This window comes from Pelodiscus sinensis, chromosome 11 (assembly GCF_052426305.1).
Source record: "Pelodiscus sinensis isolate ZL-2025 chromosome 11, ASM5242630v1, whole genome shotgun sequence".
Lineage (NCBI taxonomy): Eukaryota > Metazoa > Chordata > Testudines > Trionychidae > Pelodiscus > Pelodiscus sinensis.
The window spans coordinates 16,601,796-16,620,715 of record NC_143062.1 but is presented as its reverse complement, the minus strand read 5'-3'; the positions used below and the strand labels follow the sequence as shown (position 1 = coordinate 16,620,715).

At 54.7% G+C, this 18,920-nt stretch overlaps 1 protein-coding gene across 21 annotated transcripts in view; it reads right to left on the bottom strand.

Moving 5' to 3' along the window:
* Nucleotides 1–18,920, bottom strand: part of NRXN2 (neurexin 2) — a 332,982-nt gene that overhangs the window by 64,270 nt on the left and 249,792 nt on the right. For all 21 annotated transcript variants that reach the window (XM_089781141.1, XM_075939211.2, XM_075939215.2 and 18 more), the window contains one exon: nucleotides 10,773–10,954. In XM_089781141.1, coding sequence (XP_089637267.1) covers nucleotides 10,773–10,954 — 182 coding nt within the window. The remainder of the gene's footprint in view (nucleotides 1–10,772; nucleotides 10,955–18,920) is intronic.

The window sequence follows — 18,920 nt, the reverse complement described above, 5'->3', positions numbered from 1 at the left end:
GTCTCTGCCTCCCTCCTCTGGGCGCTTGCCCCTCCCAACATCAACTGTGTAACAATAGCTGCCTCCCATAGTTCCCAGCATGCTGCAGGTGGGAATCTGCCTCCAGGGGAGGTGGAAAGCTCCATTTTATGCAGGAGGAAACCAAGGCATGGAAAGGGAAGGACTACTTCCTCCTCTGCCACCTAGACCCCTTCTTCGCCCTGTGCGAACACCTCCCCCCAAAACATGCCCTCCCTCATCTTTCATGCTACAGGATCTCCTGCATCAGTGTCTTCCCCCCATTATGAGTCACCCCTGGGGCCTGAAGCCCAACATCAGCTGGGCTGTGCTACTGGTGGTGGTGATGGGACATGGTGGCACAGAGAGGACTGGCCCATCCAGTGCTTAGGATCTGATATGTGGGCTCGAATGGCCTGAGCACACAAGACAGCGACAGGACACCTGGGTTCTATCTTCAGGTCTGGGAAGGAACTGGGGAGGCTAAGTAGTTACAGGGCAGAGGGCAAGATGCTTGAGTTCTAACCCCAACTCAAGGATAGGTGGGGGGATGGGCTAGTGCTCAGAAGGGGGCACTAGCTGGAGTCAGGCCTGCAGGGTCTTATCCCCAGCTACCCCACCTCCATTGCACTGGTTTTCCCTCTCTAGCTCCACTCCTGCACAATCCATTTCCTGCTGGGGCTCTGCGGTAGGGAACAAACCCCCTCACCTTTCCCTTTAAGGTAACCTCTGCTTAAAACCCCATATAGGACTTATGACACATGGTAACAGTGTTTCCCACGATGACTTTATTATGTAGGATTGGGAGTAAAAAAAAAAAGAAAAGAAAAGAGACAAACCCCCCTGACATTTCCCATGAAGAATTGCTCCACTTAGTAAATTAATTTTGACTCAAATAATTATTTGCCTGTGCAAAACCCCCAGCTATTCATCGCTCTGCCATATAATGAAGTAATTGTGGCATTAGAAATTAATAACTTACAACCAGCTGACAGTCTCTCTATTGTTGCAGGGAACAGGTAGGGGGAAAGCAGAGCTGGGGTTTGAAATCTTCACTCTCTGCCTTTGTTCCAGGAGTGAGCAGTTTTGATGCTTCAATCCAGATCTCTTTTGTCCCAGTACTCGTGTCTTTCCACACTGGTTTGTGGCTTTCTTCCTCCGCCATCCTGGTGGCTTCCCAGGAACCCAGAAGACCTAACTCCCAGGTCCCCTCCTCCAGTCACGACATGACCCCCCTGCCATGCTGGTGTTAGAAATAGAACCCAGGCATCCTGAAACCCACCCATGAGATATAACCACTAGGCCTTACTGATTCTAACCAAAGCCTTTCTAGTCAGTGTTTATCCTCATGGTCACAGCTGCATGCAAGGGGTCCTGAGCCCAGCTGGGGACAGCAGACCAGCTAGTAACATTCTGCTTGGTGGTGGAGGGAAAGGCTCAGTGAGGAATGAGTCCTTGAAAACTGGCTCCCTCAGCAGGTGATGAAGTGCCCACCTGTGCCACCCACAATCTTAACACCCTTCCACTCCCGCAAATCACTGCTAACCTTCCTGGCATCACAACGTCTGTCTCCTGCAGCACACAGGACAGAGTGGAGGGGGAGCACAGAGGCTGGGTGCCAAGTTGATGGGCTGGGGGAGCTGATGGGGTTAACAGTAGTGAGAATGCAAGAGGTTGTGCTTCATGAAGAAAGTGATGGGGTTATCATCCTCCCCAAATATAGGGGGCTCTGGTGCTGAGATGCAGCTGCTTCTGAGATGGGGCACAGGGCCTTCATACAGCGATCCCTCACTCACAGTGGAGATGCCGGCAGTGACGTGGGTGCCATACCAGAGTCAGCACCGACTGAGGGTCCCCTTGCTCCAGCCTTGCTCCTTGCAACCCCCTGGGTTTTATCTGAAGCTGGTTCTATGCATAGCATAGGTGCCCCAGCTGGCTTCCTCTGAGAGGTGAAACATTTTCACTTAAGCCCCCAGCTGATAAAGTTAGTGGCCCCTGAGCTTCCCCTGATGGCTGATATGGGAGTGGGAGATATTCATGTATTAACAGGCCCAAGCCAGGCCCTGAGTCCTATTTGCTAGAGTGAAAGTGGTTGTGAAGTGCCATAAGGTATCCATCCCATCCCAGCATTTCAGCAATTTGGGGAGGTGAGGGGCAGAGAATGATGCAGGAAGAGGTGGAGGAGGAGCAAGCACCGTGGACCTCTACACCAGGAAGCTATACCACAGACCCGTCCTCATCCCACCTGTGCTGTGCTCCCCTCCACAGGGCGGCCCAGCCCAGGGCCAAAGCTGAAGAGGGAACTGGAGCGGTGAGAGATGAAGTGCTCTAGGGGTGCCTGGAGGAAGGAGGAGACCGTACAGCACAGCTCACCACCACACACAGCTGGGCTCCCTCCTTGCCCCAACCCTTATCACCCCACCATGTGTTGCCCTACCAGCCCCTCCAGCTTTTATCTTACTACCCTGCTGGCACCTATCAGCCCTACAGGCACCCTGCTGGCTCCTCCAGGTAGAGCCCCACAAATCTGCAAGTATCTGCTTTATATCCATGGAGATCTCCATCTGTGGATGCGGATATCCACTGCTCATTTTATGGATACGGATACAAATTTTGTATCCACGTAGATCTGTACCTCCCAGCCCCCACCAACCCTAAAGTGCCCCCAGCTCCTCTCTCCCTCACTACACACAGCCCTACAGGCACCCCTTGGCTACTCTTGCCACTCCCTTCCAGCTCTACAGGTGTCCCTCTCTCCCCCAGCTCCCATCGCCACATTCCCCATGCACAGCTCTGCATGCTCACCTTCTCCTGGAGTCACACTGCATGGCCCACCCCCAGCCCTGAATACTCAACCCTTCCACCACAGCCCCCCCCCCCCTCACCATACACGTCCATGGAACCCCAGTCTCAAACAGGAAATCTTCATGCTACCATAATGCTGCTAATACAGCGTAGGGTCCCATCATGGGGTGCCCACTATTAGCTAGAGACTCTTGTGGCTACCGTATAGACTCTACTACCCTGCTGAGACCTTCTAATGCTACCATTATGTTACTAACAAAGCACATGCTAATAATGGAGCCTCTAGGTGCTACTGTAGCACTATTAATAAAGCTCACGCCATAATGGGGCATCTAGGCACAACCGTAATGCTACTAATAAAGCTCATACCAAAAATGGGTCTCTAGGCACAACTGTAATGCTACTAATAAAGCAGATGCCATAAGAGGGCTCAAATTTCAGTCAACGAGGCTCCATGTGCAGAGACTGAGGAGCATGGCTCAACTGGGGAGGGGTTGGGCCCCGCCCCGGTGGGAGAGTTGTTGCTGGCATCACTCCGGCAGCAGAGGCGGAGGGCTGCCGCCAAACGGAAGCCTAAGGGGTATAATTAAGCATGGAAAGCTGACGAGTGGGAGCAATCAAGGCTCCGGCTGCATCGGCGCATTTGGCGTAATGCAGCGACAGCTCTAATCACCACGATCAGTGATAGCAAGGGGCCAACTCCTGACCCTGTCCAGCTGCAGGAACCACCACACCAGCCAGGGACTTCTGGGGCAAGGATGCAGCCACTGGCGGGAAAGGGAAAAGGCAATGGGTTTGTTCCCCTCTAGGGGGCACCAGCTCTGATCCAGCCCCGGGATGGAGACCAGGACCATGGGCCTTTCCTCCGTGGGAGGCACTGACTCAGTATGAGCTCCCAGAGACAGTGTTTCTGGGATAGGAATGAGTTTCACTGTTGATTGGGGCCTCTTTGTACGATGAGCTAGCAGGACTCAAGCCCCCACCACACAGAATCCCAGGGCAAACATCTGCTTGGACAACAGCCTTCCAGGGCAGGGGGGTTGCATGCTTGGGAAATGCCCACATGACGGCCCCCCACTCACACATGCAGGGTGGTCACACATACATGTTTGGAGACTGACACCCCCATGCCCCCTCCCAGCTATATGCATTATGCTCTACATCTCTGCTGGAATCCTCTAAGTCAGGGATATTCAACATGTAGCACAGCCCGTTCGTTTGCGGCCCGTGGTGCAGTTTGGGTTTACACAGGGCTCAATACCCGGCCTGTGGGTGGGATCCTTTGAACATGGCCTCCATGCCACAACGGCGAGGTGTCTCCCAGGCGGGGTGAGCACTGAAAGACGCAAGTGGATTGGCTGGCTGGAACAGACCGGTACAGAGTTTCGGCATGTCTAGCCCCCAGAGAGGTGGTGCTGACAGCACCAGGGCATTGTGTGAAAGAAGCTATTTGCATATATATTTGCATGTATATGCAACCACACCTAAGTTGTGGCCCTTGGCATGTTCTGAGAGTATCATTGTGGCCTTCAGGGCTTCCAAAGTTGATTAGCCCTGTTCTAAATGCTACCATAACCCACACAATTACATACAGAGAGCTAAACACACACACACACACACACACACACACACACACACACACCCCGCACACACAGAGCTGTATGCACACACTTTATACAATCTACGGCAGGGATGGCCAACCCATTTAACAAAGAGAGCCGAAAAAGTGGTGGAAAAAATGTGAAGAGCCACACCAAAATTGTTGAGCAAAAGCAAAAGGAGGCTGCCCCTTTAAGAAACAAGCGTAGGCTTTTTGACCATATCAGCTCCTGTTGATAGCCACCATCTTGGCCACCCCAGTGAGCCGGGGGGGAGCCAGAAGCAGGGGCCGCTGGGGGCGGAGGGCACGCAGGAGCAACTTTGCAAGCCACACCTTTGGGGGAGAAGAGCTGCATGCGGCTCACGAGCGGCAGTTGGCCATCCCTGATCTATGGGATTGTTATACACAAGGGGTCTCAAACTCAATTTACCTTAGGCCAGTAGTTCTCAAGCGTTTTGACCCATGGATCACTTGGCTCAATGCAAACCTTTCTGTGGACCACCAGTTGCTAATGGAAGTTCACTGTTAATTACACCTGAGCCATTTTGCTAGTGCTGCAGCTAGAGAGAACTGTTTAATTTAAATTATTAAACAGATTAAGCGTTTTAACTCTCTCATGTTAGTTTATCAAACTTCATTTTAAATAAAGTAAAATATGAATTTATGTCACAAAAGGTTTCAATGTTTTCTGTATTTATGGCGCGGTGGGGAATCTTTTTTGGATCGGGGGCCACTGACACATGGACCTCCTTAGGCTCTGGGGTAGGGACAAAAATTAGGGATTCAGTGTGTGAGACAGGGCTGTCAGTGAGTGGGATAGGGTGCAGAATCTGGGAGGGAGGTGGGGTGCAGAAGCAGGCTGGGAGCAGGGTGTCTGGCTAGGTGGAGGGAGCAGGAGCAAGGGAAGGTGCAGGGTGTCTGGCCAGAAGGGAGGATGCAGAGTGTGGCCTGGAGGGAGGGGGCCACTGACACAGCTGCTGTTCCTGATCCTAACACAGGGAAGGGGGCACCCAAATATACTGAGATCCCCACGAGGTTTTGCACCTTTAAGCCATCCAAGCAGAAAGCCCAGAGTTCCTGGAGCTCCCGCCTTTGCGGGGGAGGGGGAGAGTTAAGTGAGTTGTCCTGTCATGTCTGCAGGAGGCATTGGGGCCCGTCTGGGAAGGGCGGCAACTCCAGCAGCTCCCAGAGAAGCTGCGATGAACCCCTAGCAGGGGGGAGGCTCCATGCTAGGAAGTGCTGCAGGCCACTAGTGGTTCGCAGACCGCACTTTGAGAACCACTGCCTTAGGGCCAAAGCCAGTCCAATCCTCCTAGTGACCAGTGGGCTTGGGAGGGTCTCCGCTGGGGTTTCTGCATGTCCCCCCACCCAAGTCCATGCTTACCACAGTCATGCCTGCTACTCCCAGGCAATTTAAACCACCCCCTGGGTACCTTAGAGCAGGGGGGCTAGTGTGGCTTCTGGCTGCTAGCTCTGTGCCACTGCTGGCACAGCCCTGTGGCTTGGGGGAGGCGTGCGCAAAGCTGTCTAGTCCATGTACTGCCAACCTGTGCCAGGCCCCCCAATCATTTCCAAGGCCACATTCTTCAGGGGAGGAGGCTTGAGGGAAGGGGTGTGAAGTGGGGGAGAGGGCAGTGCTGTGGCAGGAAGAGGCCGAGCAGGGATGGAGCAGGTCCTGGACTTAGGGGAAGGGTACGGACATCCCCCCAGGGCCTCTCATGCCAGCAGCTGTGCATGGGCCGCATTGTGGAACTATTCAGGCTGCAGATGGCCTGTCGGCCATGACTCTGAGACCCTGGCTACACACGCAGCAAACTTCCCCCCCATTGTGTATTATACACACACAGCCACACACCAGAAGTGCTCATCCAACCTACTGAAATAAACACACGTGCACTCAGCTACCCTGATCCCCCCAGCTGATCTCCAGTCTCAATGCAACAAGATGACACTGGCTGAGCTCTGCCAGGTCAGCTCCTCACCGGGCTGGCCAGTGATCCCCTACTCTCCGGGCAAAGTACTCCTGCCACCCAACCCAACCCAGCAGCAGGCTGAGGGGGCTGGAGAGAAGCCAGAATCCTTGCACCAAGGGAGTGTGGTTGGTGCAAGGCCACCAGAGTGTGTGGGGCACAGAGCTTCATGAACTCAGCTCTCATTACTGGGGCAGCAGAAATGGGTTCAGGACCGGGGCCTACTGGCCTTTCTGCAGCATTATACGAGGACTTACTGCTCCTTTTACCTATCTCCATCTACTCTGCCCACCGCTCCTCCCTCCAACCTTCCTGTATCGATCCATCCAGCCCTTCCCCATACTCTCACCTCATTGTGGCCATTCCCCCAGCCATTCCTTCTGTCCATCCATCATTCTGCAGCCCCTGCATCTCCCCCATTTCCAGAGCCAGCCACACAGAGGACTCTCCTACCAAAGCCCCCAGATTCCCTTGCCGCAGATGAAAACACAAAACTGGTTCATCAGTAGATTTTCTCATTAATTAAAAAGTGACCCCAGGCTTTTAGCAGAGACTTTTCACTTCATTAAGGATTCTGGCTCCGTCGTAGGGCGCTGGGAAGGACGGCGCTCCCAGCCTGGGTGCAGGGGTCTGTCTGCATATGGAAGTGCACAAGTGGGAATGTTTGCCAGTGCCCAGACTTGTATCTGCCCTGCACCCAGGTGTGCCAAGGGCCACACACGACTGGTGTCCAATGTACAAGAGACATACAGACTCCTCTCCCCATCGGCACACACGCATCCTTGTGCTGGGGGCACAGGCGGACACGCCAAGCACAGCTGTGTATGGAGGAGTGTTTCTACGAGGGGAGGTGTGGCTGCCCCCATACAGCTCCACAGACTCTGCAGATACTGGAAGCCTGTTCAGGCACACAGGCAGCATGAGGAGGAGGGTGGCATCATCAGCTCAATCACTAACCTGCCCTTCACATAGCCCTACACGGTGCCCAGGGCCCGCACAGCACCCCCTTACCAGCTCTGCGCTCAGGAGCCAGTTGGGCTAAGAAGCCAGCTCACTGCCTGGCTAAGCATGGTCAGGGCAGGCAGGTAGCTGGGTGCCCCCCGCCCCACAAGATTGCAGCAGGGTGAACAATCCAGTTGGGACTGCAGGTACTAAATCCCACCAATCCACCAGACTCCCAGCCCAGGAATGGGGGCAGGTGCCCCCTAGTGGGGAACAGTCCCATGTCCCATTCCCCACTCCCAAGCCAGCCAGCTTTCCCCCACCTTGGGGTCAGCACGGAGCCAATGCTCCCTGAAAGGGCAGGACTGGACTCGGAGTGGCCATCACCCCAGCACAGCTAATGTGAGCAGCTGGCTGGGAGAGGAGTGGGCAGGGCTCTTGCTCCGCACAAGGTGTTGATGGGACTGGGGTACAGCAGATGGGGCAGGAGCTAATGTGTTGTGAGTTGAAGGGGGCCAAAGAGGAGACAATAACATGCTCCAATGCCAGCCTGTGGGCTGGACACCAGGCAGTTGGGCAGTGCCCCTCCTCCCAGCCTGGCTTGATGCTGGTGTGAGGGTTGATCCAGCTGCACCTGTCCAGGTCGCCTTCCCAGCCACGTGGTATACACCCCGCTGGTGGTGGTGGGGGAACAAGCATGTGCATGACACCTGGGGGAGACAGTGCCAAGGGCTTGAGTGAAGCAGTTCCTCAATGGCCCTTTCACCCTTAGGGGGTGCCAGGCGCTGGTTCTGATCCAGGCCAAGGGCTTGGAGGTCCCTGCTCTAACCACCAGACACCCCCCTCCAGAGCTGGGGAAAGAACCTCACCGTCTTAACGCCCAGCTTTCCCCCCATCCCACCAGCCCCCACTCCTCTCCCAGTGCTAGGGTGTCCTGGCTCCCCCTTCCATCGGCAAGGCCGTGTGCCCGAGTGCCGGGAGCTCTCCAGGAGCCATGTGAGATCAGACAGACAGCTCCGTGCCACCAGGTTAGGCTGTCGGCCCGCGTTAGCCTGGCGGGGCTGTGACGCTGAGGCCGACGGGAGGAGAGTGTGCTAGAGCCCCCGCAGGGGCCGACCAGTCGTTCCTGACATGCTGGGCGCTCCCCCAGCCAGCATAGCTGCTCCCCACTGCCACACAGCATTAGCTCAGGTGCCTGGGCTCGGCGCACAGCACGGGGCAATCGCAGAGACAAGGGTGCCCTTGTTACAGTGCCAACACTGACGCCCAGCTCCCTACTCCTTCCCCACCAGAGAGCTGCAGCCAGCACAGCAGGGAACAGGAGGCCTGGCTCCCAGCTGCCCCCTAGAACCCATTCCTCTCCCAGAGCTGGGTGCTGGGACACAGCATGTGCAGAGCCCAGCACAACAGGGCTGCTCCCTCAGTCAGGGCCTGCTGACGCTACTAAAGAGCACCTCAATCTCAGCCTCTGGCAGAGACAACCCCATGGCCCTGAACCAGCCAGTCCCCTGCCTTGGGGCTGATCGGCATGTGCAATCTGTACCCAGAGCCGTCCCTTCTGGTACAACACAGAGAATCATCACTTCTCAACTACCCCCCCACCAGATTTTAGTAAGTCCGGCACCCCTTCTCCCACCCACAGCTGTTCACACAGTAATATTAACAAGGATGAAAGCGACCAATGAGCCGCCTGCAGCCTACATGACACACACCATTGGTAATGAGTGAGAGCTGCCTGCGGGGAGGGTAAGCAACTGGCAGCGTGTCTGGCTTCTCCCTGCAGGGGGTGGTGCAGAGAGCAGGGCCGAAGTACAGCGAGGGGCCTCCTGTGTACTCCAGTGGTGCACGTGTGCGCGGGGCAGGTGTGCAGCAGGGTGTGAACGTGCATGTTTGGTTGCGGAGCATGTGGGGCAGGCAGCGGTAGAGAATGGGGCCTGGTGCAGCACTCAACATCGGGCCTGAAACAATCGATCTGGTGACGGCACAATGCAGAGATTGTATCAGAGTGCAGTGTGTCCCCTTAGCCCCCTAGGCTGATCCAGCCTGGTTCCCCTCCCCCCCCCGATCAGACTCCAGGCCCATCCAGCGTGGTGCCCATGCCCCCATCCAGCCCCTTGAGTGCTTCCAGGGGTGAGCTGTCCACAGAGCAGCAGCACAGAACTAACTCTCAGCAACCCCTGCCCCCAGCAGAAACTTCACTTTGCTACCCTGCTGTGCGGGAGGCATCCAGATGCCATGGTGAAGGATGGCAGAGAGATACCCTGTAGACGGACACAGGGGTCCTTACACTCGCTCTGGGGTACTTCACCTGCACCAGCCACCTCAGGCTCTACCACTGGCAGCACTCATCAGGATGTCAGCAGAAGTGCACAGAAGTCAGATGGGGGATTGAATGCCCAGCTCTGACATGTGTGGGGATGCCCTGGCACAGGGGTGGGCAAAAAGGCCTCCACAGAGGGTTTATCTGGCTCATGGGCGCCCTGCTGCTTCCCCACCCCCATCAGGGCCTAGGGATGGGGAGCATGCAGCACTTAGAGTCAACCACCAGGTTGATCCTAAGCACCATATGCTGGAGGGCAGACTTCGCAGGCCCTGGGGGCAGGAGGAAGAGCACAAAGTCTCCTTCCAGCCTGCAAGGAGTGCACAGCACTTAGAAGCACTGCATGCTCCTGGCACGGTGCGACTTTGCACACTCCCTTTGCCCCCAAACCAATCAGGGTCTGTGGGTGGGCCCTGGCCCCACCCCTTCCCGTAGCCTGGGACGAAGTGGCCTCTGGTAAAAAATATTATTCCCCATCCCTGCTCTGGCATCACTTACAGTGCTTGCCGGGGAGGGGGGGGGGGGGGAGACCTGTCCCAGCCTGGTGCAGTCAAGGCTCCAGCCTGCATGGCCAGAGCCAAACAGGTGCTGGATGCTCTGGGCAAAACACACCCCAGGAAGCTGTGCCCCGGGACAGCTGTGCGAAGGGGCCACGTGCAGCCCAGATGCAGCCATATTCTGAGCCAGTGTTAAGCTTTCCGGGGGTGGAAGAGCAGCTGAACCCTCCACCCAGACATCACACAGGGCCCCCAACTTCAATATTCTCTTTCAGAGATGGCACAAAGAGCCCCCGACCCCTTTCCAAAATTTGCTATCAGGGTCTGGTCTGGGTCCAATCCTCTGGGAATTAAGAGGCATCGGAACATTTGGGGAGTGGAGGGGGTGGGGGGTGTTGCCAAAGGTTTGAGGATGCAGCTGGTTCTGAGTAGGGGGTCAGATGTCAGCTTTTAGGGGGTTAAAGGAGGGGCCCAGGGTAGGGGAGCAGCAGTGGAGGCCCAAGCCCTTGGGGACAAGACTAGAGTCAGGTTTTGGGGGAGAGGTTCCAGTTACAAGGTGCAGACCTGAGCAGTGCTCTCCCTGACACCACCAGCCCCCCACGCCCTCATTGGCAGCCCCCCAAAGTGCAGGTTCTCCTTACTATGTGCAGCTGTAGATAGTCCCCCAGCCCAGAGGCACTGTCCACCCGCACCAGGATGGCGTTCTTCTGGTGTGTGCTGAAGCCCACAGCCAGCCGGTCGGCTCGTGTGCTAGGCCGGTCGTTGGGTGGCCAGGTATAGGTGATGAGCGCCCCGCCCTTCCCAAAGATGTACGTGGTACCAGCTGTGGGGGAGGGAAGAGAGACAAGGTTAGTGAGAGGGATTCGGGCAGCAGGCAGCCCCCTGTCCAGATGGGAAAATCAGCTCAGACAAAGCTCCTCAGCCCGTGGCAGAGCTATGGACTCCCAACCCCAGCCCCATCAACAGGAGAAAAGGGAACAGTCTCCCTAGGGCCTAGCACTCCTGGCCATCACTGCTTATACTGCAGCAGTGCCAGAGCCCTGGAGCACTGTGCTGCACACTGCGTGCGGCTTTGAGAGAGGGGGGACATACCATGATGTGGACGGCTGGCTGCCTCCAGTCCAGCCCCGCCCCTTCAGGGAGCATGGAGCCATTCCCCCATACCTTGCCCAGGGGCCCTGCCCAACCCTATTCTCCCAGGCCCCACTCACGGCCCAGAGCCAGGGGTAGATCCCAGGACAGCTGAAGACATGGCTAACGCACTTCACTCTTACGCTCCCCTCCTGCGGTGCTAGTCCCAGACTCTGGGCTGCCAATGTTCCCAGACAGACAGGACACATTGCTGCAAATGGCATCAGATCCTTCCAGGCTGGAACACTGGCAACTCTACAGCCAGAGCTCCAACTCCTTCCCTCAGGCAGGATCAGGCCGGAGCAACCCCCGTCCTGAAACTCAGCCCAGCTGCAGCAGGCAGCCCAACCCCTAGGGTTATGTCTACACTCACGGCTTCTTGTGTGAGTAATATGCAAATGAGGCTAAGCATGGAATATTGCTGAGCCTCATTTGCATACCTAATGAGCCACCATTTTTTTTTCAGAAGAGGCTCTTGCGCAAGAAGGAGCGTCTACACTGCCCCTTCTTGCGCAAGAAAAACCCTCTTGTGCAATGCCGTTCTTCCTGAAAAGTAATAGGTGTATGGCATTGCGCAAGAGGGTTTTCCCTTGCACAAGAAGGGGCAGTGTAGACGCTCCTTCTTGCGCAAGAGCCTCTTCTGAAAAAAAAAAAGTGGCTCATTAGGTATGCAAATGAGGCTCAGCAATATTCCATGCTTAGCCTCATTTGCATATTACTCACACAAGAAGCCATGAGTGTAGACATAGCCTAGGTGTTCTCGCTATAAATCCTTCCCCCAGCTGGGAGGTCAAAGGTGAAACAGGCCTTCCCATTCCCTTTGCCTCCCCTAAGAGACACAGGAGACATGGCCTGGACACCCTAGAGCTTGCCTGCACAAACACCCCAGAGCACCCCCTGTCCAACATAGTCAGCACAGACTGCCTACATCAACCCACCTCACAGGCCCCTCAGCGCGTGCTCAAGCACTTTTATTAACCAAAGGTGGTTAATGGAGGATTGAACTGGTGCCACAATTAGCAATTAACAGACTCCTGATGGTGGAAGGCAACTGGCATGCAGGTGTCCCTCCATGGCCTACCTCTGATGATGGGCAGGGTTGAACTTCCCTCCCAGTGGGCGTGAAAAATAATTGGCAAAAAAACAAGCTGCAAATCAGGGGCAATTAGCAGCACCTGCCACAGAGCGGCAGGGAGCCCCAGCCCCACCTGCCATAGCAGGCCTGAGGCTGCTACATATATGACCAAGGGCTCACTAAGCAGCATCCTGTGCCACACTAGTGCCTTTTGCTACAAAGAGGCCCAGAGCAGGATGCCACACTCACCCCATACACATAGATGGCCTTGTGTTTGCTACTGAGATACAGGTGCCTCAAGGGGAGCCCTGAGGCTGCTAAGAGAGGGATCCTTCACCCTGGGCTGAGGAAAAGCTCCATGTAGGTTAGGGCAGCCCTTATTTAACTGCACATAGCAATGCTACAAGAGTATGGGACGGGAAGTGCAGGAGAATCCTGAATCCAATGGGAAGCATTAAAGACGGGAGTTTGCCATTAAAGTGGGGTTTGCCAGGAGCTGGGAATGGGCAGCAGATGATCGATCACTAGACGATTTCCTGTTCTGTTCATGCTTGACATTAGCTATTGTCAGCAGACAGGACACTGGGCTACAGACCATTGCTCTGAGCCAGTATGGCCATTCCTATGTACTCAGGGACATAGGGTGGGAGAAATGCCTACTCTTACAGACAGGTCCCTGGGACCATGAAGAGGAAAAATGAGGGAGGGGGACTGGGTTCCAGCTGGGTCATCCATTCTCTCAATTTCCTATCTGCCCCAGCCTTCATGAGCAAGGGGAAATGAACTCATCTGCACATGGCAACTGCAAACACAGGCACAGACATAGCCAACCACAACTGCACACCAGCACAAATACAAATGGAGGCCTGGCCAAATGGAAATGCACAAAGACTCAAGGAAACACTCCCCAGCACAGATATGAATGTCGACATGCTTAGTGTACACACATGTGGGTACACTCACACACACATATGCAGGCATTCAGATCTAGGATGCATACACACATACTCATGTGTATTCAGACCTTATTTTTCTGCACATACATACACAAGTAATCAAAGCCAAATACACAATCACAGGCTAGTGCAAACATCCACACCCACAAAGGAGCCAACACATTCACGCACAGAAAGCGCACACACTTTCCAATGCAAACACAACTCCCCTCATGCATTCTATTGCAAAAACACAAATCCACATATACTGACCAATGCAATCCACCCCCACGCTGATTTCACTGCAAACACATTCTCACAAACTCACCCCAATTCCAGGACATGCACACACAATTGCTCCGCACCCTCCACGGGCCGTAGCAATGCTGTCAGATCTCCATCTCCCAGGAGCAAGTCCCCTGACACCTCTTCCCCACTAATCGCACTGATGGGAATTGACTCCCACGTGAGATCAGCAGTGTTTCCTGCATTACCTCCTAAAAGCTTCTCTAGCTCTCACCGCAATAACCAGCCCCCCTGCACAGCCCCATCTGCTGCACCCTGCATAGCTGTTCCTGTCCCAGTAATCAAGGCCCTTCCAGCACCAACAGCAGATTTGCAGCAGCATGTTCTGCTGGGTCTGCAAAGGATCATGGCTAGGTGTGTGGGGACAGCACAGAGAGTAGATGTGGGGTCTGAAGCAAGACTCTGGAGATGACAGTTGCAGACAGGGAGAGTCAGGACTTTTGGGTTCCTTGTTTGGAGAGGGGAGTGATCCTGACAGTCCATAATCGCCAGGCCCGACTTCCTCCCCAGAGCTGGGGTTAGAACCAAGGAGCCAAGACTCCCTGGCTACCCTCTAATCAGGATTTAGTGCCATTTCTCACCCCTCTGCCATTTCTACTGTGCTGTGTGCAGGGCCCTGGGTTCACTAGCCATAGTTCTACATAGTGTGTGGGGACACGCACCCTCTCACTGTGAGGCAGAGAAAGATCAGATGGGAATTGGGATTAGAATGAGAAATTGTGAGACTGACCTGTCTGACAACCCTATTGCTTTCCAAGAACCAGGCCTGGCCACCCAGACCTCCTCCAGTCCCCAACGTAGGCACCAGGGTTCCCTATAAGCTGTGCACTTGTGCTCCACTTAGGAGAGATTCAAATGTTGCCAAGCTGATTAGCAGAGAGCTCACAACTAGGTTTGTGTTTCTACTGGTGGTGCATGTTGTACATAGAATCCTAGAACACTAGAACTGGAAGGGACCTCAAGAGGTCATCAAGTCCAGTCCCCTGCACTCACGGCAGGACAAAGCACCGTCTAGATCATCTTTGCTAGATGTTCATCTAATCTGCTCTTAAATATCTCCAATGCTGGAGATTCCACAACCCCCCTAAGTAATGTATTCCAGTCTTTAACCACCCTGACTGTTAGAACGTTTTTCCTAATGTCCAACCTAAGCCTGCCTTGTTGCAATTTAAGCCCATTGCTTCTTGTCTTGTCCTCAGATGTTAAGGAGAATATTTTTTTTCTCCCTCCACATGCCTCAGTGCACATAAAATGTATTCCACACATGGATAGAAAATATCTGCATTGATAGAAAAGATTAGCAGGAACACTGGGCACTGCTAGTACCCTCCGACACTGCTCCTCTGGCTGCAGGCCATGCTGGAGAGAGCCCTTTGCCTCACAGTGCTCCCTGGCACCCCATTGGGCCGGGCCCATGTTTCACGGGCATATGGCACACATTGGCAGGGAGCCAGAAGTGAGATTGGGAAGGGAGGGAAATAAGGTTAGGAGATGCATGAGATTACACTACCCACCAACTCCAGCACTAGCGGCACAAGATATTTCACATGGTGCTGAGATGCAGCTGCCTCTGGGGTGAGGCGCAGTGCCCGTTTACACAGTTACACAGAATGATGCACATGTGAAGCAGGAGCCCTGTACACAACTGACACTGCCAGCGGGAGCCGTGATACCGAGGGACACTGGTACCAGCTAGCTGAGGGTTTACTACTGTGTGAGCAACTCCTATCAGACCTAACAAACTCACTACGTCCAACACACTGCAGTCACGTGTTGTCCTATACGGTATCGAGTGAAAGTCAATGCCACACAGGGCATCGTTATCGGTGGGAAATACATGTACCGACTGTGCCCAGGAAGCTGTGCACAGATACTGAACTGATGCCGGGAAGCAGGTAATAAGGCAGAGCAGACAAACAGCTTTTCTGGCAGACAGGCGCCCGTCAGTTCTCTCTGAGGTAAGCACAGCCCTCTTATGCAAATACAAAAGATCTCTTTGCTTGTGAATGCAACAGGAAAAACTGCCTGGGAGGACATAAGCCACCAGAGGGGGGCACAAGACAGCAAGCAAGGGGGAAGAAGAGTCTTCTCTGGGGAGCACTGCCAAAAGAGCACCGCCACAACATACTGGACTTGATGAGGAAGGGAGGAGGCCCCCTTCTCATCCATCTCGGGGCGAGTAAACAGGAGAAGGCTTTGTGCATTTCTGAAAGCTGGCTCCTGGCCACAGGGGCTTGTGACTCTAGCAGGTTGCCACAGGTGAGAATCGGCTGCAGACAAGGATTTTAGCTTGTTCAGATTAGTTCAGGCTCCAGGAAGAGTGTTAGCCCCTGTTTGCCATGTAACCTGTTGGTCTTATTGTCCTTGCTCACTAGCTCTCAAATCTTCACCTTTGTAAATAAAGCTGCACTTGATTTTATAGGCAGTCAATTCCAGTGCTGGGCGGTGCCAGGCTGGCTGTGTATATGCGGTCTCCTTGGAGATGGTGTACCTGGTTATTCTGATAAGTGTCCAGTGATGGGGCTGGATGCAACAGAGAGAGCCTCTGGCAGAGGGACTTGAGCCTGCTGTGTGCCTGTCACTAGCTGGCTCAAGTGAGGCAAGATATGTGGGGGCCTGGCGGTCAGGGCTTGTGTGTGGCCAGGGGCTGGCAGGGTCAGGTAGCTGAACTACAGCAGGCAGCAGGCAGAAGGCCCGAGTGTCCCTGGGGAGTATCACAGGAGCCCCCTCCACTCTGTGCAGCATAGCACCACACTGGGGCCTGGTCTATACTAGCCAGGCAGGTTGGCTTAAGGTACGCAACTCCAGCTATGCAAAATGCGTAGCTGGAGTCATCTTACCTTAAGCTGAGCTGAGGCAGCATCCACCCAGCGAGAGGCTGACAGGAGCACATATTCCCATCGGTTTCCTTACTCCTCGCAGAACAAGGAGTACCGGATGCCCACAGGGGCTGCCCTCAGTGCTCAATTTACGGGGTCTGTATTAGACCCGCTAAATCAGAGGTGGGGAACCATTTTTAGGTGCGGGGGAAGGCAACGGACCCACAGAAAAAGCAGTTGGGAGTCTCTCACAAATGAGAAGCAAAAAACCCCCAAACCCTCATTCATGTGGCCCCCAAATGAGAAGGAGAAAGACACTCCCCACATTCCAATCACACACCAAAGTTTAGGGGGGCCAGCATAGTAGATTTTGTGTGCTCCAGATTCATGGTGGGGTGATGGGGGGGATGAAGCACCAGCACAGGTTCCCCAACACCGGGGAGGGGAGCTCTGAGCCTCAGGGGCTGGATCCAGTCAAACCAGGGGCCGCATCCAGCCCCCTGGCCTTAGATTCTCCACCCCTGCGCTAGATTGAATACTAGGAGTGACAGGACCTCTGGATCTTCTCACAAATATAGACATGCCCTCAGTGAACAAGGACAGCAGGGGAGAGCGCCCCCTACTGAACACCTGGGATGAAGTGTAAATGTTTGTAATGTTCATGAGGCTTATGTGTGCCTTAATTTCCCCCATATGTAGCATAGCTACCCAGTGTGTATGGAAGGCAGGGGCTGTTTGCTGTCAGATTAAAAGTTAGGTCAACCCAGCTACATTGCCCAGGGTGTGAAAAATCCATCCCCCAAGAGACATAGTTTGGCTAACCAATCCCCCAGTGCAGGCAGCGAGGTCCCACCTCTTGGGGAGAAGGGTTACCTACCCTGCGGGGACAGTCCCTGCTGCCAGTGCCCATAGTGTCTATTCTACAGTGCCGCAGCAGTATGGGTGTGTTTTTTCTAGAGCAGACCAGTCCTAAGTGGTGAGGTGAGTGTCACCTCCCTGTCTGGGAAGAATGAACAGAGTCCTCCAAGAACCACCTGTAACTGACTCAGATCAGCAAGGGGCCAGAGAGCCCAAGCCAGCTCCAGGGACTCAGGCAGCCACGCTCTCAGCAGGGAAGCTGGGCCCAGACCCCAGCTGCCGAACAGAGGATTGGGAGGGGCGCTGGGGGAGAAGCGTGGGCTGCAGGAGGAAGCTGGCAGCTCCCACCTGGGAACCACTGAGGCCGGCAGACAGACCGAGCCTGACCCCAGGCCCAGTTCTGGGCTGAGCAGAATGGACTGTGCTTTAGCCGTCAGCTCTCACTGTAAGCCACGGGCTGCCTCTGCTGGCGCCAGGTGACTAATAAACCAGCTGCCCTGGGGATGCTGCTCGAGGGTCACTGGAAATGCTGGCTGAGGAGCATCAGTCCCTGAGGATGGACATGGCTCAGCTGCACTCAGCTGGGAGGAAGCAGGAGGACTGGACCTCAGAGGGAGAGTCTGAGCGTGTGAGGAGGCTGCGTGACCTGCCCTGGAGGAAGAGCGAGAGCCCCAGGGTCTCAGAGACTGTTCTAAAGCTGGGGATGTAGCCCCAAGCCTGTGGATCTGTGACAGCCCCCACCCCCTCCCTGTCCCATGGTAAAGCAGCAACTCCTAGGCTACGTCTACATTGGCATGATCTTGTGCAAATACTCTTTAACGCAAGAGTTCTTGCATTAAAGTATTTGTGCAAGAGAGCGTCTACACTGGCATGTGCCTTTGCGCAAGAGATGTGCTTTTGCGCAAGAGCATCCGTGCCGGTGTAGACGCTCTCTTGTGCCAGAAAGCGCCGGTGGCCATTTTAACCATCGGTCTTTCTTGCGCAAGAAATTCATGTTGCCTGTCTACACTGGCCTCTTGCGCAAGAATAGTTACAAAAGAGGGCTTATTCCTGAGCGGGAGCATCATAGTTCTTGCACAAGAAGCCCTGATTTCATACATTAGATTGTCAGTGTTCTTGTGCAAGAACTCCCCGCCAGTGTAGACAGGCAGCATGTTTTTGCGCTAAAGCGGCTGCTTTGGCGCAAGATTGCGCCAATGTAGACACAGCCCTAGTGCCACACTGGGGCACTGGGATCAACACTGATAGTGAAGGCAGAGTGCCCCCTACTGGTCCCCTCCAGCAGTGTCCCACTAGGGTTCTGGGCTGGCACTGGCAATGAGGGCAGGGTGCTTGTATGTACTACCATGGGGCAGAGCTGGGGTGCATGGTGGGGCTGGTTGTCTCTTTGTAGTGGGAGAAAGGGAGAGGGGAAGTTTTTTTTTGGGGGGGGGGGGCGGAGGAGAAGCAGCCCTGCTCTGTGGTTTCTACTCCATCCATCACTGTCACTGCAGTGATCACCTTGAAAACTATCAATCCCAGGGCCATAAAGGGCCTGCTGCAGAGCAAGGGAATGTGATAGTGCCAGGCAGGAGAAATGGCAGCAGGGCACCATGGGAAGGAGGATTGCAGGGCTGGGGACCTGGATGGCATTTCTTGCTTACAGTCCAGGGGAGACCCTACAAT